General features: G+C 35.9%; 1 protein-coding gene across 1 annotated transcript in view; it reads right to left on the bottom strand.

The window, feature by feature from the left end:
- Positions 1 to 4,833: 4,833 nt before the first annotated feature.
- The window catches only part of LOC121431444 (MAM and LDL-receptor class A domain-containing protein 1-like), a 36,089-nt gene continuing 15,311 nt past the window's right edge, over positions 4,834 to 25,611 (bottom strand). Inside the window, exons 6-7 of the mRNA XM_041629013.1 lie at positions 6,815 to 6,896; positions 4,834 to 6,200 (exon numbers count right to left, since the gene is read on the bottom strand). Coding sequence (XP_041484947.1) covers positions 5,981 to 6,200; positions 6,815 to 6,896 — 302 coding nt within the window. The 3' untranslated portion in view covers positions 4,834 to 5,980. The remainder of the gene's footprint in view (positions 6,201 to 6,814; positions 6,897 to 25,611) is intronic.

Raw genomic sequence — 25,611 nt, 5'->3', positions numbered from 1 at the left:
CTTATGTTCAAATACGTAAATAACATGCTCCCACCTTCATTTCACAATTTTTATACTATGAACACATCTATCCATTCATACCCTACGCGGAACTCTTCTAATTTCCATTTAATCAACCCCAAATTGCTTATTGCGCAGAGATCCATAAGACACCATGGTCCTGATTTGTGGAACTCTCTACCAGAATCTATAAAAAGATCCACGTCCCTTTACTCATTTAAAGCAAACGTTAAATCCATGTTGATATCAGAATATTTGAAGTAAAATTTCTGTGTCGTTGTGTCATTAAAGCATCATCACCATCATCATTCTCTCCATCACCTTCATCTTCACCATTTCACCGTCATCTTCATCCTTATCATCTCCATCTTCAATGCTCAAATTAGATTACTGCTGTTTTTCTTAAAATGTATTGTGTATCGATTCTGCTGTATTAATGTATTATATTAATCAATGAGTTTTAACCTGGGGTTGTCATTTTTTCAAGCAATCTGCTTATGATGACAATCCTTCTCCTGCAAATTGTAAATGTTAACTAATTTGGTATGAGATCAATTTTGTTTGTAATGATAATTTTAGTACATTTAGTTATGATTCATGCCAAAAAATTATCAATATACTATGTTTGTTATGTTATGGAAAATGTATTCTATACGAATGATGTAATTGCAGAAGTAAACAATAAAATCAAATCAAATCAAATTAATTCTTCAGTTAGATGCACATCTTTTTAATGATAGCAAAAACTGTTCAGAATGTTCTATTGTCATTTCTTATTAAAATGTCAAAAATTTGAGCTTGAGATAGCTCAGTTGGTAGAGCGGGGGATTCGTATTCCGGTGACCCGGGTTCGATTCGATCTTGGTGCGCTAGTGCCCTTTGGTAAGGCATTAATCCTCAGTACCAGGTCCTTCGGAGAGGACCTTACGCCGTCGGTCCTCTGGTTGCTTGCTTACAAGCATTCGTGCTTTCTTAGCAATCAGGTAAAAAATCACCACCAATCAATCAATCAATCAGATTCATGCTCAAACATCAATTTTGCGCCCCTAGGTAGAATATCAATTCAACCCGCCCAGTAAGTTGCAGAACAATTCGGCGCCCCCACGGATCCGCGCCTAGCCTGTCCTCTGTCATATGTATGAACTTAAAATATGTACCAATTATAAAATTCATTTATATGAATATTGTAAGCCTTTTAAAATATTACGAGGGAATAAAGCAAATTCTCTTGTTGAATGATATTCATATTTTCGCTTTAAATGATACAATATTAGACAATTGTATTACAGATACCAACATTTGTGTTCCTCGATATACATTGCTAGGAAGAGACAGGGATAGAAATGGAGGTAAAGTGGCTATTTATGTTCACAAGTCTATCAAATTAAATGCGCTTTGTCACTTTTCGTTAGAAGAAAGTTAGTTTTACTTTGTAAATTGGTGTAGGCGACCAAATTAAAAAAAATTAACTGCTTAGTTCCTATGAGGACCTATTAGTAAAATATACTCGTGTGGGGTTGTTCAGAATGGTTTGAGCACTGGCCGATCCAGGGGGGAGGGGGGGGGGGGCAGCCTTGCCCGTGCCCCCTCCCTTTGAGTGGGACAATAAAATTTTCTAAAGTAAATCTGTAATCTGTACATTTTTTACTTGTCAATTGTTAACGTGGACGAAGTCCCCTTATAAACTTTAGTTAAAACTTTGTTTTTTTGCTTTTTTTTTGGGTTGTCAAATTTATCCTTGAGAAAATGTGCCCCCCCCCTCGAAAAATCATGGATCCGCCCATGTGTATGAGTGATCATTATGCCAGTTATCTGATATGGAAAGGTAAACATACTTGTTCAGAAGAAACGGTTATATCGTCTAGAAAGTCGAAACATGTTGACTTGAGAGGCATTCAGAATGGATTTACATAATCAACAATGGGAGAAAGTCAAAGAATGTAGTAAAGTCAATGATGCAAGATGCAACTGATGAATGGGAAAGATTGCTTCTAGAAGTAGTGAACACATATTTGCGTATAAAGACAAGGAGAGTGAGGAGAATGCAATCCCCGTAGATGTACAATGAAATACTGTCATTAAAGGAGAATGAAACCATTTAAACAAGATAGCTTGTGTGAAAAATCAAAGAAACAGATCAACGAAAATTTGAGAAAAATCGGACAAATAATGAGAAAGTTATGAGCATCTGAATATTGCAATCACTAATGCTATGGAGATAGCAAATTGGCAATGCGACAAAGATGTGTGATGTCACTTGTGAACAACTCTCCCCATTACTTTAGTATATATTTCACTGGAATTGCCTCTTTTATCACATCTATCCATAGATCATGTGTTCTTTCTACATGAGGGCATGTAATACATATTTTTTTTAAGAATACATCATGGACAAAGAGTTTGTATCATCATAAGAAAAAGCAAAAAAGACATTTTGAGGGTATTTTATAGTCCAGCAAAGGGAAAGTTGTTCATCAGTGACATCACACATCCTTGCAATCACTAATGCTATGGAGATCCTCCTATTGGTAATGCGACAATTCAATTCAATTCAATTCGTTTATTGGAATTGAAAATAAACGAATTGAATTGAATTGTCGCATTGCCAATAGGAGGATCTCCATAGCATTAGTGATTGCAATATTCAAATGCTCATAACTTTCTCATTATTTGTCCGATTTTTCTCAAACTTTCTTTATTCTTATTCTTTGATTTGTCTGTTTCTACACAAGCCTATTTGATTCACAGGTTTCATTCCCCTTTAATGAAACAAAGAGATAAAGCAAAACGTTGAAGCCAAAACGAGATATAGTGTTCAATTATGGAAGCTACATAAACGTTTGAAAATAAGGAAATCTAAACAAAAACATATCTGTGAAAAGTTATCTAAAGTTACCAATGGGATTGAGGAATGGGCAATGATTGTAATTCTACTAGAAGCACTTTCCCTAAACAAAACTCAAATGATATTGCTGATGAGTTTAATTATTATTAATCATTTTTTTTTTTTTCAATTCAATTCATTTCGGTTTATTAGATATAAAACAGAATACAATGCTGTAGTCCGAAGACTAATTGTGCAAAGTTTACATTGAACATTATTTACATTTGAAGATTGTTTACACACTTAAAAAAAATATTCACATATAAATGAGAAACAGTTGGTTGATTGAGTCATGCATAAGTGAGATTTCAGTAGATGATAGTATTAGCATGGGATTCAGATAATTGTGTATTGGGGGAAAAAACTGTTTTAAACTTAAAATCATACAACAAAAAGGTCAGAAATATGATTCAGATTTGATTTCTATGATGAAGTTATGAAATAGAGATTTAAAATTTAGTTATTGCAACATAATTAATCATAGTTATAGAACATTTAAAAAAAAAAATTTAAGATATGAAGTCCATTAAGAATGGAACAGAGATTATTTTGAGATATGGGATTTAGGCTGATAAAATAATTCATAATATAAAGAAAATCAAAATTGACATTTGATGAGAACAAATACATGCAATATAAATTAAAAATCATTCACATAGCTAAACATTTACAACTGAACATTAACCAGTTTGACAAGTGACGGTACACTTGACTTCCTATATCTTTCAGTTCTAGTATAAGGAAGGTCCAAGTGATGAAAATTCCTTATATACCGTATGCATGGTGGTGGATACTACATTAACTTCACAGTAAGCTAGTATGTCTCATCCAGCTGTCCAGTTGACAGAGCACACTGGTCTTGAATGGACAATGATGGCTAGTACATTAAACTGTACTATTGTTTTTTTTTCTGGATCTCATTCACAACAATGCCAAAGTTACAGTACACCTTGTCTAGTTGGTTGTACTCGACATATTCGGCATTTCCAAAAAATACATGAATTATAGTACAATACAAATTACATGACAATATGATATACGTTACATAATAAAAAGGACCTGGAATAGAGATGAAGGGGCTGCCTGGTTTTGGAAAAGGTTAACTAAAATTACCATGACCCACATGTCTTCCTTCCCACACCCCTTTACCTCGATCCAGGTTAATAATCACTTTGCAAATATATCTTCAAACATCGGTAGTACTCACAACAAAGCTAAGAATAGACTTGATTCTCAGGATATTAGGTCTCCTATTAAATTTGAATTCTTATATAATCGCCATCTAGTGTCTTAAAGCAAACTAAAAAGTCATCTGGTTTAGATGGAATTTCTATGTTTATATCAAGTAATCGATGACTGTGATGATTGAACCCTTTACTTATTTAATGACTAAATCCTTATCGGAAGGAATAGTGCCTGACAAATGTAAGGCGGCACATGTAATACCCATAAACAAAAAGGGAGGCAAATCAGATTATAATAACTACAGGCCGATCTCGCTGTTGCCTTGTGCATCTAAAGTTTTGAAAGGAATAGTTCAAAGACAATTACTCGATTATTTGAAGATGCATTCCTTACTCTGCCAAAATCAGTCTGGATATCGCCCCAAAACAGTCCACTGTAACTGCACTAGCCACAGGCACAGAATGATGACTGGATCAACGCAATAGATAGTGGCTCCAACGTTTGGCACTATTTTCGTAGATTTGAAAAAAAAACGTTAGACATGGTCGACCTTTTATTACTTATTTCTAAACTTGAGTCTATCGATGTCAAGAGTAAAGAATTACAAGGGTTAACAAACCATTTATCAAACAGGAAAATTAGAACTTGTATCAATAATGTACTTTCTGAAGAAATGGCGACAACGAAAGGTGTACCACAAGGTTCTTTACTGGAACCGCTGTTGTTCATCCTTTTTTTATAAATGACATAAATTTTGCTCTCGATGAGTGCCGAGTTCAACTTCATGCAGATGACACGGCCATTCATTATTTGCATAAAAATCCGGAAGTTTTGAAAAATGTCCTAAATAAAGAGTTTAAAAGTCTAGTAACGTGGATGAATAATAATAAATAAATAAAAAAATGCTTAAAAAGTTTTTTTTTATATAAAATTCAAAGATCAGCAGCTGTCTCAAGTACCAGCTTTAAATATCTTGGTATTCATGTAGATAATAAATTACGATGGGATGTACACATCGAAGAGATGTGTAGCAAGATTAGTAAAATGATCAGTTATCTAGGTAGATTAAGACAGTATGCGAACATGTCTGAACTTAAATAGGTATATAAATATATCTTATTACACCATTCTGATTATGGTGATGTGATTCGGCAGTCTACCAGCACTTTTTTTATCACAACTGCAGAAAATCCCAAACATAGCTGGACGAATAATAACCAATGTTAACCCATACTCTCATTCTTCTCCGAATCAAATTCACAGCCGCCTTGACTGGCAAATTAACTCTATTTGACAGTCAAAAATACATCTCCTACTCTTCACTTATAAAGTAGTAAATAAATTGTCCCCAGAATATTTGAAAGACATATTCGGTTTTTAATCTGTTCTACATTCCCTCTGAAATTTTAACCTGCTTACATTAGCTTAACCAAATTCAAATTATTGGAAAGGAAGATTCGTGTACAGAGCTTCCTCAGAATATGATAAATTACCCACTATTCTGCGTCGCCTTCCCACTCTAACTAACTTTAGAAATCACCTTCAAAATCTTTACACACTATCGTTTTTATTAAAGTTGTAGCTATATATATATATATATATTTCTTTTCATATACGTTTTACTTTGGTACATATATATTTTTTTCAATTCGTTATATCATTATCAATGGATATATTTCATGTCATGATTTGTTAAATTGTTTTACATTGCACTGGCCCCAGCAATAATTACAGTTGCAGCTGAATATGGGCTACCAGTCGTAATTTTATCTCGCTAGTATACTGTACATTTTTATTTGTAAAATATTATGATATTTTTAATCTTACGGAAATGAACACAACAACAGTAGCCATACATAAAGGCATTCAGTTGAGGAATATTCCTCAGAACCCGATGTTTATGAAAATATTTTAAAACACAAATTCATATTCAGGGTCATCTCCGATAGTTGGTATCCGATTCATTTGTTGGTGCTGAGCCACTACCGATTGGTTCTCGTACAATTCATCCCCGACCTTTGGCACGGAACCAGTTCCCAATGTATTATAAACTGCTGCTGGAGTGCTAGATGGCATTAAATCCATATATGGGCTCTCTTGCTGCTGCTCTTTGATTTTTGAGAAAGCAAACCTGTGTAAAAGAACAAAATTTGTTCCATTAGTGGTCAAAAGTGTTTAATGATTATTTATCATACTCGTTAAACATAATAATGTACAATTAGTTGAAAGCTGGCATATTGTGACCATAGGTCATATAAAGAATGGAATGAGCACAAACCATGGCATTTGAATTGTTCATGACCGCCGGCATTCTGCCACCCCCCCCCCCCGTTTTTTAGTAAAGGTTGCCAATGGCGAGCTTACAGTTTGATTAATGTTGCAAGCTGGATTTAATACGTAAAGTGATATGTGAAATACATTAGCATGACATGATCGTGTACGTAATAGAAAGATTATGTCCTTTTTGGAAAGAAGTTTGTATGACTTTGTTATGCGTGTGCGGGATTATCCATGGAATTTCATTCAATGTGTAAAATCTTTTTTTTTGGAAAATAAATGCAGCACTAAGCATAAACAAACTACTACATCATTTCATACTTAGAACCGGTATGATGGGTCATTTGGAAAGAGCCTTACATAGGCATACATTTGCAGAAGATAAGTTCATTACTAACAGTAACCTTAGTTTTCCCTATCATTATCACTATTTCAGTTTAAAAGTTTCTTGAAAATGTAAATACATACCTAAGCTTTATGTAGAGTAGGGTGATCACAACCCCAAACGTAAGCAGAAACAGTGAGAAGACGCCAAAACCAATCGCCAATGCTTAGAATAAAAGAATAAAGTATCATCTGGTGATGGTGATGCATCGTTTAACGCGAGGGATACTCACGAAGTAGGTGCACAGGCATACACTCAAACATTCTCAAGACACATGGAGGCCGTTCTCATTATGATTTCAAAAACTAGTGTACGGGAAGCCGATTCAGGAAACCAGTTTGGAAGATCGCTTTGCTAGCGTTCCCACTTGATCACACGAAAGTGGTTAAATCATATCACGCAAAGCGCTCTTGTTGCTATGGAAACTCTCTCAGTGGGATGACACGTTTCGCGCGAAAACCGAAACCGCAGCATAGGCATTCTAGACCTGTCGTGTGGAGTAGCGCGCTCAAAATGTGCGAAGATCGCTTCGCGAAGAACGGTTCTGTCCTCACTTATGTTAAAACCAGTTTAAGCGATCTTGAAAACTACATCGCGAGGTGGTTTTCCAAAATGGTTTGGAAGATCGCTTCCGCCTTTCTCACTACGTGTGAAACTAGTTTCCACTAAACTAGTTTCCAGTAAACTAGTTTTAGGAATGTAGTGAGAACAGCCTCATGCACGCACACACCACCATGACCACTCTCACCACACACTATCTCATAGGGAGAGATTTCGTGCGAATTTGGGAGCTTGGGAGTGCACCGTATCCAACCATGGTCCCCAAATTATGGCACGATATGGTCAATTTCGTTATATGAAATAAAAGGGACGGTGTCACCCGGGGGGGGGGGGCACTCAGTATATAATGCATAGTAGGTATGTGCCGCGGAGAGGACCCCCATTTTTACACTCAAATTTCCGTTCCAAGGCATAGCATTTTTGTCTTATTGAGAAAAAAAAACCAAAGAAAGCCGCTCCAAGGCATAGCATTTTCTTCTTATCGTGTAAATGGAAGAAAGAAATCCGCCCCAAAGCTTCGCATATTTTCCGTTACGCCGTTCCGGTCGCATTGATCTGCTGCAATGAGCCGCAATTTTGGTGAAAAGCGGCCGCTGAGCGATGTCCGACCATTGCCTTTGTGCTAGCGCACCCGGCGCCCGTTCCGCCGGGCTAGCTGCATGCACGTATGCCCTTTCCATAGGGATGCATATACGCACTCACATGGAGGCGACTCGTTCCAGGAACCCCGTTTTCACAAACATTTGTAGTTCCGAAGCCCTCCTTTTTACAATTAGCCCGCTCCAAAGCCCCCGTTTTTTGCCTCGCCCGTGGCACACCCCCACCACTTTTTTGGTCGAGTGCCCCCCCCGGGGGTGTCACAAGCAATTCACTTTTATTTAGCTGTTTCTGTTTATGGTAACTCCTGTAGAACTCGGCAGGACAGCGTTTTGCTGGTAAACGCCAAGCTGGTATATAACCAATTATCTAGAAAACATTTTACGTCTACTTTAATCAGTCATAATGGCTGACCTTATAGACGACAGATATTCCTCTCGAATCAAACTTTGATTAAACGAAAAATCATTTGAAAGTCGGTATCTTTTATATGTGAAATCATGTTGCAGCGATTGTTGAAATTTTCGTTGAAAGATATCTGATTTGGAAACCAAATGATACAGTTGTAGTAAACCACTTTAAACCGGAACGATTGTTGTGGAGTGCAAATGCTCTGTGTACTTCGACTACATCTTAGCCCTCTTCACTTAAAAAAGGATGCTTGGGGTATGTAAAGTTATTTATGTGATTTTGGGTGAATGGTGACCCAAATTTTAGGTAAATAAAAACCCAGGTTACAACAGACGGGCCTAGCCGATAGTTCGTTTACTTTTGAATATAGACTAGATAGTGATATCGGACAACTATGCACTCTAAAAAGTATTTGGTAAAAAAAATGCTCCATCACGGGGGTAATCATGTGTCTGACAATTGGCTATTTCTTTTGTGGATTTTCATTTATCTAGTGTGATGAAAATTTTGCCCATTCTGAAGTATTTGCTGCCTAATTTTATTTTTACCTTACTGGACAATATGTTTCCCGCATTGGGTAAAATACTGCCCGAAAATGGTTGGACACATAATTACCCTCGTGCTAGTTAAAATTTTACCCAATATTTTTTTTTACAGAGCATAGGCGTATCAAAATGCCAAAAGGAAGGAATTTGTCTTTCAGACAAAGGTTTAATGCCAATTTCGCAAGCATTCACAATAAAAAAAAAAGAGTTGGGAATATTTTTTTTCCGGAGGCACATGCTAGACAATACAAAAAAACTATAGTAAAGGTGAATGCAGACTGAGATCTTCCAAGTTTGAGAGTGTAATCAATTACTCATACTACCGTGCATGTAATTACCTTTATATAATTCGGGACACGGCAATGGTAAGGATGATGGACCAGTTGTCTCTGTTGACGTAGCAATGTGCGATGTTGGAATATTGGAACGTGACGTAACAGAATGTGGAGATGAAGCCGGAGATGTTAAAGAAGTAAATACTGGATCGGAGGTTGTCCCTGATGGAAAAAAACAAGAGTGGTAGACAGTTTGGTTCCTGGTTTTCACTAGCTGAAAGGGTACGCCTCATAAAAAAATATAAGTGAGAGCTCAAGAAAAAAACACGTTATATAATTCATGAAGTTTTACTAGAATAAAATGAGTAAGCAGACGTGTTATAGCATGTATTTCACTAATATATCCACTCAATGCAGGAAATGATCTTTCATTTTTTTCATTTTTTGAGGGGGTCTATTTCAAGGTCAAGATGACGATTTGTGATCGCAAGGGAGTTTACTACTGAACCATTTGTAATGTACTCAAACACTATTATTTAATGTTTGGATTTTCCAGGAAAGGGGATTGGTCAATAACATTTTAGGCAAGGTATGGGAACGATATTTTAGAGAGTATATATTTGTAATAAAGCCCTCTGTTACACCCACAGATGTGTTAAGACAATTCTTATTGTAAGGCAAATGTAATAAGATCCCACAACTATAAAACCGGAATTGTTGTTTTGCAGTGCAATTGCTTTGTGTACCTCGATTACATCTTAGTCCTCTTCATATATATATATATATATATATAAGGAATGCTTGGGGTATGTGATGTTATTTATGTGATTTTGAGTGATTGTGACCCAACCATGCCAACCTTTACGTAAGCAAAGTCCCATGTTTGATCCTAACAGACGGACCCAGCCGATAGTTCGGTTTACCTTTGAATAGAGACTAGTTAGTGAAATCGGACTACTATACACTCTCAAAGTATTGGGTAAATTGCTCCATGAGGGTGATTATGTGTCCAACAATTGGGTATTTCTTTTGTGGATTTTTATTTATCCAGTGTAATGACAAATTTTCCCATTCTAAAGTAATTACTGTTTGTTTAATATTATTTTTTTTTACCCTACTGGACAATATGCTTCCCGCATTGAGCAAAATACTGCCACAAATTGGTTGGACAACTGATAATAAAAAATAATAATTAGACTTATATCGCGCCAAAGCAACAGTACTATGTAGAGTGCTCAGGGCGTTTTTTTTTAAAGGAAATTATAAAGGAAATTTAGAAGAATTGAACAGAAATCAAGCACTGATTAATGTTTTCAGGGATGCTATTCCATAACTTGGAGGATGAGTAAAACAGATGATTTTTCCTTCCAGGTTTTGGGAACTTTGAGGCAACGAGAGAACTGGGAGAGGAGAAACGTAGGGATCTTGCCCGGTGGGGTCATTCAATATGATTTGGGGACCGCATGACCGTTACCAAAATCCCGGGAAAAGGGGTCAATTTCACGGAATGTCCGCGGACAGAAACTCCTCGAAGTAGTGATAATAGGGGTGCTCACCGTCCTCGATCTGATGGAAATAGGGGTCAGGAAAAAGGGGAGAAGGATCACGAGATGTAAAATCCGTCGCCGAGGCACCAGCCGCAGAGGGCGCGCTCAACATGCTCTGTATCTTTATGTGTACAACTCTACATTTATTTTTACAAAGAATTCTACTTTTCTTATTTTTCAAGAAAAATAAATTTCTTCTGGATTATTGTATCAGTATATGGCCCTTGGTCATCTTTAAGGACTGAGCACTCTGACGCCTGTGTTGCAATTTTCTCTAATGAGGAAAGGGTGTAAATGCCCTGTCCTTGAAATATGGTAAATAGGGGTAAGTTTGCGAAATGGGCAAAAGTGTCCTTAAAATTAGGGTGTTTCAAGGTACCATTTTACCGCAATTTTGTCCTTGTTTTGCGTGAAAATAGGGGGGTAAATTTCACAAAATGTCCTTGAAAATGACTGCAATAGGGGGTTACTTGCATTTGTGGTAACGGTCATACGCGTCCCCCTTTGCGGGTGAGTGACCCCACCGGGGGATCTTGAAGGGTTTAACTTTGATCAGTGAAATGCGGTACTTGGGAGAAGATCCATGGACACAATGCAAAGTTTATGTTGTTTTACAGGGAGCCAATGTAAGGATATTTAAATAGGAGTAATGTGAGCCTCTCGAGCCCTTTTCCTTGTTTTTCTGAGTACGGATGTTGTCATTATACCATGGAGAATCAACATGAATTCAGACTTTTTTTTTTTCGGGGACGCTTGAATATCGAGAATCGTTCACAGCTCTGAGTGTTATAACGATGTACGGCGGTGTCGACACTGACAAAAGTCCGCACTCTCTGTCCCAGGGGCAACGATGTCACATTCGGTGATGTCGTTCGCAAAAAGTCACCCTGTCGATGTTGCGACGGATTATAGTAGACTTGGACCGACTCGGCTTGGGAAAGTTGGCCTTCCATAAGATGGTGGAGTGGTCAGAGATGCCAGGTGTGACTCGAGTCTTCGATAGGAGAGCTCGATAATCGGAGCCCTTAACCATGACAACATCAAGAATGCGACCTCTGTCGTGTGTAGGAGAATCAACTAGCTGAGAGATGGCGTGACCGCTAATTAAGTCATTGATCTTCAGTGTGTTAGGTGAAGAGTTATTGCCTAGTGAATGTTCAGGTCGCCAGTGATGATAAAAGGTGGAGTTCGATATATGCTTCTATCCAGGAATTCAGAGAATTCATCTACGGATATGGAAAAACTTTGTCCGCCAGGTGGCCTGTAGATTACAGAGATGTCCATACAATTAACATGGTTGGAGATGGTTGCGGATAGACATTCGAAATTGTCGATTTTTTTTCATGCGGCTTAATAGTGGCAACGTGGAGACTGTCCTTGTGAAGAAAAGTCATTTCACCGCCACGCAAAGAGACCCTGGGACAATGCTTGAAAGTGTAGGAGTCAGGACACAGATCACCAACGACTGCATCGTCATCTGATGTCAGCCATGTCTCACTATGATTACAGACAAAACCTAATTTGTAATCTATAACAAAATTTTGATATATAGTTGATTTTTTTCTACGGAGAGAACGGGAATTAATGCTGCCAAATTCAAGATGCCCCTTAAAGCGACAACGCCCTCCTCTCTTAGCCCCAGGGGCGTCGATCCATTTTTCAGATGGGGGGGCAAAATCATGAATCAATTTTCCAAAGGTCCAAAGGCGCTCGTCACACAAACACACACATATGCCTATATATATGTGTACATATATATATATGTATATATATACACACACCCACACGCACACACACACACACACACATATATATATATATATATATATATACATATCTCACCAGCAGATTAATGCGAGCGCGAAGCGCGAGCTGAAAATTTTGATAATTCGACGTTAAAAAATTGAGTTTAATGGACGTTTTTATATCCAACAAAAGATTATTGCAAATCGAAGTGGGAGTTCTTTTGAGGTTTAGAACTGAAAACGGGACCATATTCACCTATTTAATCATGGAAATTGTGGGTTTTTGTTACAAAAATGATGCGAGCGCGAAGCGCGAGCTGAAATTTTTTGATATTTCAATCTGAAAAGTGGACAAATTGAGCACGATTTTAGACGAAGAACGAGTTGTGTATCTCAATCTCGCTTGCTGATTTCTGTGTAACATTACAATCTTATTTTATTTTTAGCACATGCGGAATTATTGGGGGGCAAAATGATATGTTTGCCCCCCAATATTTTCATTGGTGGGGCGATCGCCCCCCTGCCCCCCCCCCCATAATCGACGCCTCTGCTTACCCCGATGAGTCGTCCGCCTTCTGCATGGTCTACAAATTTCGAGAGACACCTACCGGTCCCATACAGTGGGATTTTCTTCCAGCTCCCGGGGGGGGGGGGGCCACTTCCATTCACGAGTGGATACCATGCGCGACCATGGGGTCTCAAAAAGCACCCTAAACACGTAATTTCCATATTATGAAAATGCACCCCTTAACAAGTATTGGCGTGTGAAACCCTACCCTTAACAAGTATTGGAAACAAAACGATACTCTTGACAAATATTCCCTGAAATGAACCCCTAAACAAGTACAGGAATGTTTTATTGTGACGGGTCCTTCAGTCGTCGGCTTTACCTTATTTGGTTAAGTACGACCCCACCTTCTACACCTCGCGCAAATCAGACTCTAAACACGAAGTGTTGGGGCAAAAAGGACATCCTTTATAAAACATTTTAATTTTGTTTTATCATCCCCGCAAATTCGACCCTAAACACGTAATTTTCCTAGCGAAATAGATACCCTTTTTTCATTATTTTTGTGTTTTTGACACCCTTATCACGTTACGTACGTAACGTGCCCTATCGTGAAAAGTACATCCTTTTTACGTGTTTTTTTTAGTCGCGCATGGTATCCACTCGTCAATGTAAGTGGCCCCCCCCCCCCGGGTTCCAGCTATCTTCTAGTGGAACAACCATCCCTAACATTCAGTGCATGAAGTGTCCGTCTTATGTGTAATGTGATGTAATATAATCAACTTGAAAGGTAAGATCCACTAGAAGAAGGCCCAGGATTAGGATTGATGTCTCCCGAGATCCGTAGCAAAATGCGAAATCTAGAAACAGAGTTGGCATTCCGCTGAATCGGTGTACCCACATACTTATGCTTACCATTATGGTTCAGGTTTAACAGCACTACACGTACCGGCAGTATAATGAACAAGTTAAGCACTTGAATCAGTAGTGTAAGACATAATAAAAATGAAAACAATAGATACAAAGGCTGTCAGGCTAGCCACCTTCATTAGTGCGCACAACCTTAGACTGTGCTTTAACTTATAAAACAATTGTTCAACATGCATGTGAAAATGGCTATTTATAACAAAGTAATGGAATGGTGAAATTTTAAAAAAATCCTAAGATATCAAATATATGAAAAATATAGAACGAAATGTGACCATAATGGTCTAGTAGGATCCTGAAGACATGAACAAAGATATCACGTAGCAATAATGAGAGAACATATGCATGAACAATAAAAAATACAGATCATGCAGATAGAAACTAAGAGCTCTGTGGGAAGGCATCCACCAGGCGAACTCAACCCCCCCCACACACACACACAAGTTACCCCATGCTGGTTACAATTTTAACCGATATTGTTTTCTTTTACAGTGTATAGTCCTAGGCGTATTAAAATGCCAAAACGAAGGAATTTGTCTTTTAAGCAAAGGTTTAATGTCGATTCGCATTCATTCACAATAAAAAAAAAAGTTTGGAATATCGCTTTTCCGAAGGCGCATGCTACAAAATGAAAACATTATGGCCAAGATTAATTCAGACCGAGATCTTCCAAGTTTGAGTCTCTTCAATTACTCACACTACCGTACATGTTATTACCTATATGTGATTCGGGTGAGGATGATAGACCTGCCATTCCAATACCAACAATAAGTCGACTCAAATGAATATTGAGATTTTTATTGAGCTTGAAAATTATTTCCCTAAGCGTTAAAATGATACATAATGTGTTAAAATTGACCAACAATAACCATTACAAGTACTTGATTGAATGCAGAGGAAATTCAGCAATAGCTTAAAAAATAAGGAGAAAACAAGATTTGAAGTTTGGGGTTCACTCAAGTGTGTGAGATGTGCATACTGCGTAATCTCAGTAAAAGCAGTTTGGGAAAAGTAGTGTTCAAGAAACCTTTGTATCTTTTGTTTTATTAATCTTCCAAGACTTCAAATTTCCACAGTATGAACAGGAATAAGAATTGCCCTTTCAGATAAGTTATTCTTTCATTTTTGGATTTTGGAGACTTAATTATTTTAAGAGAAAACTTTACCTGGAGACTTAGTGGGGTGGTAGGTCACAGTTTTCTGTGTTGACGTAGCTATGTGCGATGTTGGAATATTGGAACGTGACGTAACAGAATGTGGAGATGAAGCCGAAGATGTTGAAGAAGTTAATACAGGCTCGGCATGCTCGGAGCTTGTCCCTGGTGGGAAGAAAACAGGAGACATTTTGTTTCCTATTTTCACTAGCCGAAAGGTTAAGCATATTAAACAAATATAAGTGAGAGCTCAAGAGAAGAAAACACGTCATATTAGTAATAAAGGTTGACTAGAATGAACTTCAAGCAAACCGACTGAGAAGACGTGTTGTAACATGTATTTTACTAACATATCCACTGAATACAGGAAATGATATTTTATTTCGTAAGATAATTACTATTTTGGTTATTAACAAAAAACTTTACCTGGCGACTTATAGGTGGTTTTGGGGTGGTAGGTCACAGTTCTCTCTGTTGACGTAGCAATGTGCGATGTTGGAATATCGGAACGTGACGTAACAGAATGTGGAGATGAAGCCGAAGATGTTGAAGAAGTAAATACTGGCTTGGAGCTTGTCCCTGATGGAAAAGAAACAAAAAATAAAAACAGGAGACATTTCGTTTCCTGGCTTTCACTAGCGGAATGGTTCAGCCCAATTAAAAAAACATATAAATGAGAGCTTAAAGGGGAAGTTCACCCTGACAAAAAGTTTATTGTAAAAATAGAAGAAAAATCAATTAAAAATATTGCCGAAGGTTTGAGAAAAATTCATCAAATAATTAAAAAGTTATTAGAATTTCAATTATTTGATTTGTGACGTCATATGCGAGCAGCATTCCTACATAGCGAATGGTAAAAAATCAATAAAATGTCATTTTCTCAGAAAATTGAAAATGGTTTTCACTGTAACTTTTGTATATCAATAGACAAATCGTTTCACACCCGATCATGAAAAGAAAACAAAATTAAGTCATCAGGAACCATACAAAATTTGAAATTTATGCATTTTATATTACATAACACATGGGACAGCTGCTCGTTTATGACGTCACAAATCCAAAACTTTGAACTCTAATAACTTTCTTACTTTTTAACGGATTTTCCTCAAACCTTCACCAATATTTTTTACTATTTTTTTTGCTATTTTTACAAGAAAGTTTTCTTCAGGGTGAACTTCCCCTTTAAGAAAAAAAACACGTTATATAATAAATAAAGGTTGACTAGAATAAAAATCAGGCATAATGACCGAGAAGACGTGATGTAACATGTATTTTACTACCATGTCCACTGAATACAGGAAATGATATTTTATTTCGTAAGATAATTACTATTTTGGTTATTAACAGAAAACTTTACCTGGCGACTTATTGGTGGTTTTGGGGTGGTAGGTCACAGTTCTCTCTGTTGACGTAGCAATGTGCGATGTTGGAACATCGGGATGTGACGTAACAGAATGTGGAGATGAAGCCGAAGATGTTGAAGAAGTAAAAACTGGCTTGGCGCTTGTCCCTGAATTATGGAAAAGAAAAGAAAACAGGAGACATTCCGTTTCCTGGTTTTCACTAGCTGAAATGTAAAGCCTAATAAAAAAATATAAGTGAGAGCTCAAGAAAAAAAAAGTTAAATAATTAATACAGGTTGACTAGAATGAAATCAAGCGCTGACTGAGAAGATGCGTTGTAACATGCATTCTCTAATATATCCACTGTATACAGAAATGATATTTTTTTTTGAAATTCATTTATTATCATTGGTATTATTATTAGTATTACTATTATATTTATGTATTTATCTATTTTATTCATTATTATTATTTTTTATTAATAATTATTTTTTGGGGGAGGGGGTCTATTTCAAGGTCAAGACGACATTTCATCATGGCAAGGGAGTTTAACACTGAATTTTTTGTAGTGTACTCAAACACCATTATTTAATGTTTGGATTTTCCAGGGTGTTGGTCATTAATATTTCAGGCAAGGCATGGGAACGATTTTTAAGAGTGCATATGTGTGATACGGCCCCCTGTTTTACCCACACATGTAATAAACACCCACAAATGTAATAACACTTTACCCACAAATGTAGCAATTTCGCCAGCAAATGTAAGAAATGCACTTTACCCTCAAACGTAATAATTTTTGATCGCCCACAAATGTAATAAAACATATACCCGCAAATTTAATTAATTTGAAGGGAGTTTGGCGAATCTGGGGAGCGTTTCATCAATATTTTCATCCGACAAGTTGTCAGATCTGACATCTTTCTATGATTTTGATTGGCTGAGAGGCACTGTTCCTATGGTAACTGTCGGATAAGACAGGACTTGTCGGATAAAACGTCTGACAAGTCCTTTCATGAAACGCCCCCCTGTTCTCAACTTAAACCCTATCTCAATGCGTTCATATAGCACTAGTCACAGTCTTATCTCCAGACCCGGTTATATCAAACATTTAAACAATCTACCGAACAAAGGCCCAAATCGAATCTTCTTAATTTTGAACATGGAAATGTAGCGTAGTCTTTCCTCCAGACCCAGCTATTTCAAATAGCAAATAAAAAAAATAATAATCATAATAATAATATAAACAAATCCGCGATCTTATCAATATTAAATAACATGAAAGTATAGCATAGTCTTTCTTCAAGACCCGGTTATTTGAAAATCACAAAAGGGACAATAACGAGAAGACCCTTATGATTATGTAATTATGATTATATATAATTATGGATAAAAAGTAATATACTATTTAAAAATATATTAAAAATCCCACAAATTTGAATGAAGCCAAATATAAAAAAGGGAAGTTTGTGACTTATCAGCTGCGTAAAGTCAAAAATATTTCTTACACACATGAATTCAAACAGGTGAAAGACATTAATCATTCTGCATGGAAATCGATAAAGATTAAGAAACTTAATTCTAAACCTACTGACTCGATTATTACTCCTGATGATCAAACATTGTCTGACAATTCACTTATTGCGAATGCATTTAATAAACATGTGGTAACTATTGGTGAAAAATTAAAAAATCAACATACTGCTAATAACTCTTTATCTGTTTTACTTGGGGTATTCTGAAAAGTCTAATAGGTTTCCTCATTAGTTACCCGTTTAATGGAGCGCTAATAGGCCTCGAAATTCGCATTCTGAAAATTCTATTAGCTCTGATTAACCCCCTTTAGGATAATCTTTTTTTCAGAATTGGTGAAAAAGTGATAGATCGATATAATGCTATCAACTCTTCGTCTGTACTTGAGGTATTCTTGAAAAAAAGTCTCATAAGGTTTTCTCATGACTTTCCTCATAAATTACCCACTTAATGGAGCGCTATAATAGACAGGGTGACCAGATTTCACACAATTAAATACGGGACAATTGACAAAGATCAACCAAGAAGCCCACACAAAGTGTTAGACTAGTACAAAAAATATAAAGAATTGGGAGTGTGAACGAAAGAATGAAGGAGAGAAAGAAAAGAGATGAATTGAGAAGGAAAGAAAATAAAGACAAAAATAACAGAAAGTTAGAATAAAAGGATGAAAGAAAGAATAAACAAGATAAAAAGGGTTTCCGTCATTCTTTAAAATGAATATAGAAAGAAAGAAAAAGGAAAGGAAGGGAAGATGAATAAATGTGTGAAAGACGAAATAAATGAAAGAATTAAAGGGAAAAGGTAAGAAAAAGGAGGAGGAAAGAAATGAAGGAAAGAAATATGTTTCCTTCATTCTTTGAAAGAAAGAAGAAAACAGGAAGGGCGGGAGGAAGGAAGGAAGGGAAAGAAAGAATAAGGGAAAGAATTAGAAGGAAAAAATAAAATAAAGAAAGGAAGAAAGAGAGGGAGGAAGGGAAGAATGAAGGGAGGAGAGAACGAAAATAGATGAAATAATGGAAGGAGAAAAAGAACGAAAAGAAACAGGAGGGGAAGAGAACATGAAGCCAACGTAATTTCAAGGAAAGATGAGAATGAAGGAAATAAAAATGGAAATTTGATTTAAAAAAAGGGAAAGTGAGAGAAAGAAGGAAAGAAAGAAAAATGAACAGAGAGAGAGCAAAATATATTCAGAGAAGATAGATAGGAAATAAAGATAAATGGAACAATATAGGGCAAGCAGAAGGATAGGGAAGAAAAGAAAGCAAAAGGAAAAAAGTTCAAACATCAAGCAAACCAAAAAAAATCCAATCATCTAATAAAAATCATAATATTATTTTGTGTTTATTTTAAATGTATATCAAAAGTTTTAAAAAGTCAAATGTTTTAGAAATGAATAAAATTTCAAAGTGAAACATATTGTCAAACTTAAAAATTAGATAAAACATCGCGGCATCATACACACCAAAATTCAAAACGAAAGCTGAAACAACTAGATCTATATAGAGTCCATAACTTGTTCCTCTGATTACATCTCCAAGTCCGTTTAATCTGAGAATCCATAATATAATTATAAGAATTTCCCGCCGATTTTGTGATTATTTTGTTGGAAAAACTGTTTATCATGTGAGATTGTTTGCACCATTGAGAATTTGCTCCGATCCTATATTCCTAGCTAGTAGCCTGCCACACACAGGCAGGAGCCCAGTTCGTTTGCAATGAATTAGCAAGAAAATCATCGCAGAACTTGCAAAAGTTTACAGTTATCGATTTAATCTGCTTCGTCATCTGTTGGTTATTTAATGAAAATTCGTCACTTAATGTATTAACTACATTTTGTTAAATATTCTGAAATACGGGACAAATAGACGTCCCGGGAAGGGTTTGTCGGGACGCCGGAACAAAGGAGCAAATACGGGACAATCCCGGGAAATAAGGGACGTCTGGTCAGATTTCCAATTCGTATTCTGAAAACCATATTAGAGCTCAATTAACTCCCTTTAGGCCATTCCTCTACTGAGTCAAATTGGTCAATCAAATGCGCTCTTGGATTTTTTTTTTTAGCGATTTCTAATTTTCACTTTTACCTATTTGAATCATTTTTTTTCTTTGTTTTTTCTTTTACAATATTTTATTTGCCTCTGTCTCGGCACCCTGTCCAGGGGAAGGGGAATCTTCTTTAACATTAATTCCTACTTATTTACAAGAAAATTACATACTTTCAATTTTATCATATCGGAAATCTTCTCCAACAAAATGCGGATTTGAATAAAAAGATCTACACAATCAGAGAAGCATGATAAAGCCGAAATTTTATCAAAATCGGATGTACAATAGTTATGACATTTTATAGATGGGAAAATGATGGCATTGATCATTCACGATTTGTGTGTATTTTATTCTATGAGAGAATATTTATTCAATTAATAGACGTGTCTATTCTTATCTTTAATTGTCAGAAACAAAGTTTGATTCATCCCTGATCATTGCTGCACCTATCGTGATGTAGCAATTTTTCATTTATCTATTTTGGATTCTGGAGACCAAATTACTATTTTAGATATTAGCAGATAACCTTACCTGGCGACTTATCGGTGGTTTTGGGGTGGAGGATCTCAGTTTTGGGATGGTAGGTCACAGTTGTCTCTGTTGACGTAGCAATGTGTGATGTTGGAATATCGGAACGTGACGTAACAGAATGTGGAGATGAAGCCGAAGGTGTTGAAGAAGTAAATACTGGCTTGGAGGTTGTCCCTGAAGGAAAAAAAAAACAGAAGGTGACTTTTCGATTCCTTATTTCCACTAGCTGAAAGGTTAAGCCTATTAAAAAATGTAGGTAAGAGTTCAAGAAAAAAAACACGTTATACATATATAATTAATAAAGGTTGACTAGAATGAAATCAAGCGTAGTGACTGAGAAGACGTGTTGTAATATATTTCACTAATATATCCACAGAATACAGGAAATGATTTTTTTTCGAAGGATAATTACTAATTTGGCTATTAAAGGGTTGGTCCGGGCTGAAAATATTTATATGTTAATACGTAGAGTAGAATTCACTTAGAAATCTGCCGAAAATTTCATCGAAATCGGATAACAAATGATAAAGTTATTGAAGTTTAAAGTTTAGCAATATTTTGTGAAAACAGTTGTCATGAATATTCATTAGGTGGGCTGATAATGTCACATCCCCACTTTCCGTTTTCTTATGTTATTACATAAAATCATATTTTTTTCTCATTATTTCATACTTGTGTGAATTATGTGTCACGGTCTCCCTTATAACTAAATAAGCAATAAATAAATATCTAATGCACTATATCAGTTGTCAATCCAATTTTTCTAGTTCTTGGAGGAAAAAAATTGAATAAACATAATTTGATAAAATAAAATGTAAAAGAACAAGTGGGGATGTGACATCATCAGCCCACCTAATGAATATTCATGACGACTGTTTTCACAAAATTTTGCTAAACTTTAAGATTCAATAACTTTGTTATATTTTATCCGATTTTCATGATTTTTTTTTTTGGGGGGGATTTTGCTCAGTGAATTCTACTCTATTTATTAAGGTATAAATACTTCAGCCCGGACCATCCCTTTAAGAGAAAACTTTACCTGGCGACTTATTGGTGGTTTTGGGATGGTAGGTCACAGTTCTCTCTGTTGACGTAGCAATGTGCGATGTTGAAATATCGGAACGTGACGTAACATAATGTGGAGATGAAGCCGAAGATGTTGAAGAAGTAGATACTGGCCTGGAGTTTGTCCCTGATGGAAAAGAAACAAAACAAAACAGGAGACATTTCGAGACTGGGCAGACGTGTTGTAACATGTATTTTACTGTTATATCCACTGAATACAGGAAAAGATATTTCAAAACCAAAAATTAACCATTATGATAAAATAAGACCCCGCGATCTTATTTATGTTGAATAACTGTTGTTATAGAAAACATTTAATGACCCGGTTATAGAAAACATTTAATGAATCTTCGAAACAAAGACCCCAAAATCAAATCTTCTTAATGTTGAAAAGCATAAAAAAATATAGCGTAGTCTTTGCTCCAGACCCAGATATTTCAAATAGCAAATAATAAAACAAAACCGAAAATTAATCATTATGATAAAATAAGACCCCGCGATCTTATTTATGTTGAATAACTGTTGTTGTTGTTTTTAGCTCATACGGCGCGTATCATTCATTAGTGAATATTTGCGCCAGGAAATAACAAGAAAATAAAGCAGTTTTTCCTGACCAAGTTATTAAACAATCATATAAACCCTTATGAACGAAATTACGTGTAATACCTTACGCAAAAATTATGTGTAAAAAATAACCTGTATAAGCATATGTTAAAAATCAAATAATTTTGAACGAAACAAAATATAAATTTAAATTTGTGACTTATCAGCTGCGTAAAGTCAAATCTTTTAATTACACAGTCACATGAATTCAAACGGGTGAAAAACGCTATTCATTATTCATGGAAATAACTAAATAATATGATGGGTAACAAACTTAATTCTACATCTATTGACTCAACTATTACTCCTGATGCTCAAACATTCTCTGACAATTCAATTTTATTTCGAATGCATTCAATAATTATTTTGTAACTATTGGTGAAAAAGTGATAAATCAATATACTGCTATCAACTCTTCATCCGTACTTGAGGTATTCGGAAAATTTTCATCTGGTTCCTCATAAGTTACCCACTTAATAGAGCGGTAATCATGCTTATAGACCTCCAATTCCTATTCTGAAAACCAGCACTCAGTTATCTCCGTTAGGCCATTCCCCTACAGAGCCAAATTGGTCTATCAAATGCGCTCTTTCGACGTAATATTTAATGTTATACTAGTACTAGCGCGCAATGTCTCTTCACTTTGCTGGCTTACAGCGCAGCGCCCAGCTGCTGCAGGTGCACTGCGCCATGATCTTGATACAACGAAGCTTTGCTGATATTATAATGCTAAAAGTTTTAACATCAGAGTTTGGAGTTCGTTGTCGTGTCACTTTCTCTCTCGTTTTTCTTGTACCTTTATCTTGTTTTTTCTCTTTTTTCGAGCGCGTTCTTATTTTCACATTCATCTATTTGAATCCATTGTAGTTTTCGTTGTTTTTTTCTTCAACAGTATTTTATATGCCTCTTAAACTCGCTTCCCTGCTCGATGGAGGGAGATCTTCTATTAATTCCTGCTTATTTAAAAAGATAACATACTTTCCTTTTTTTTACTATATGGGAAATCTTCTCCAACAAAATGCTGATTTGAATGAAAAGATCTTTAAAAAATAAGACGAGCATTATATTAAAAGCCGGCGAAATCTTTTTAAAAATCGGATTTACAAAAGTTATGACAGTATACAGATGGGGAAATGATGACATCGTTCACTCACAATTATTGTGAATTTTATTCAAATACTAAAGGTGTCTATTCTTATCATTTTTTATTGTCGGAATCAAAGATTAATTTATCGCTAAACATTGCTACACCTGCCGTGATTTGACGATTTTTATTTTTTGTAATTTGTAGACTAAATCACTATTTTGGCTATCAACAGAGAACCCTACCTGGCGACTTATTGGTTTTGGGGTGGTAGGTCACAGTTCTCTCTGTTGACGTAGCAATGTGCGATGTTGGAACATCGGGATGTGACGTAACATAATATGGAGATGAAGCCGAAGATGTTGAAGAAGTAAATGCTGGCTCGGCAGTCGCGGAGGTTGTCACTAATGGAAAGAAAAAAAAACAGAAGGATACATTTCATTTCCTGGTTTTCACTAGGCTGAAAGGTTAAGCCTATTAAAAATGTAAGAGAAAGCTCTAAAAGAAAAAAAGTTATATAGTTAATAAACGTTGACTAGAATGGAACTCACCAATAATGACGTGCTGTAGCATGTATTTCACGGAAATATCCACTCAATGCAGGAAATGATATTTCATTTTTCTTAATTATTCATTTTATACTTTCGTGTTTTTTTTTGGAGGGGGTTCTATTTCATGGTCAAGGTGACATTTTATCATGGCAAGGGAATTTAAGTACGGAACCATTTGTAATGTACTCAAACACCATTATTTTATGCTTGGATTTTCCAGGGTGGATGATCGGTCATTAACATTTCAGGCAAGGCATTGGAACGGTTTGTTAAAGAGCGCAGATTTGAAATACAGCCCCCTGTTACACCCACAAATGTAATAAAAGCCCACAAATGTAATCAACGCTCATGGATGTATGAACACCTTACCAAAAAATGTAACAATATCACCCGCAAATGTAAAAACGTAGTGTAACAAACAACCACAAAAAAGACCAGTTATCTTATGAACAAAATTATGTATAAAAATAATAAACTACACAAGAAATATATTAGAAATCTGACAAATCTAAATAAAAAATAGCAAAATATATGAATTTAGTGACTTATAAGGTGCGTACAGTCAATCTCATTATTAGGCTACACACATGAATTTAAACAGGTGAAAAACAATATTCATTCTACATGGAAATTAATAAGAAATACAATGTGTAAGAAACTTAATTTTAAACCTATTGACTCAATTATTATTCCTGATGATCAAACATTGTCTGACAATTTAATATTGCGAATGCATTAAATAATCATTTTGTAATTATTGGTGACAAATTGATAAATCAACAGACTGCTATTGTACTTGGGGTATTCTGAAATGTCTGATAAGGTTCCTCGTAACTTTCCTCATATGTTACCTATGTCATGGAGCGCTAATAGACTTCTAAATTCGTATTCTGAAAACTTCATCAGCGTTCAATCACCTCCCTTTAGGCTTCTGTTTCTGTTATTGTTTGGGGTAACTCCCGTAGGAACTCGATAGGACAGCATTTTGCTGCTGTCAGCAAATAGTAGACTTGTTAACTGCAAAAAAAGGGGCGAACGCTGCATTTTTTAGTACAAATGTCCCACTTGGCACAAATGTTCCTTGAGTCAAAAGAAAAGGATTCATCCAAAGAGACACTCTGTATCTATGCAAATAAGAAAGAAATTTGCATAAATTTGCATATTTGGTCGATATAGTGAAAAAAGTATTCAAGAATATATATTTAACCAAAACTGCCCTAAAACTGGAAATAAAGACTTAGGGTAAGAAAGGGAAGAAAACTGACATAAAATGATTGGGATATCCTTGTTTATTATTACCTAATTTACATGAATTATGCAAATTATAATTTAAAACAGAGTATTTTTTCATGAATCCTGAACTGTTTTATAAATAACAGCAATTAATACACAATGTCAACATTCTACATGAAAGAGAATATATTAGCGAAAACATCGATATGCATCATGACAGTATTAGTGTCTTAATTTGCTTAGAAAGAGGGCAAATATGTCAAAATGTATGACGTGATATTGCGCTAAAATGAGACCAAAACAACCTCTATGTCAGTCACACTCACGAATCGGACAATAAAGCGATCGATGGTATGTCATTCGAGATAACACAATCCCAACACAATAGCTTCCATTGGCTTCTCGTATCGCTTTTGTTGGTGTGTCTGCCACACCGTAATCTATGATACATACGGGCAAAATGCATTTCGGTATCGGTAAAACACTATTAATTTTGTTTTATTTGTTTCTAATTTGTTTCTCTTGGAAAATTTACAGGAGACATTGCTTTGCAGGTTACTGCTTTAATGAAGCTCTGGCGCATGAATCATGCCGAATGTACCCCCACCTCAATCCATATTT

This window comes from Lytechinus variegatus, chromosome 17 (assembly GCF_018143015.1).
Source record: "Lytechinus variegatus isolate NC3 chromosome 17, Lvar_3.0, whole genome shotgun sequence".
Classification (NCBI taxonomy): Eukaryota; Metazoa; Echinodermata; class Echinoidea; order Temnopleuroida; family Toxopneustidae; genus Lytechinus; species Lytechinus variegatus.
The sequence above is the reverse complement of the archived record's forward strand: the minus strand, read 5'-3'. Positions and strand labels throughout refer to the sequence as shown.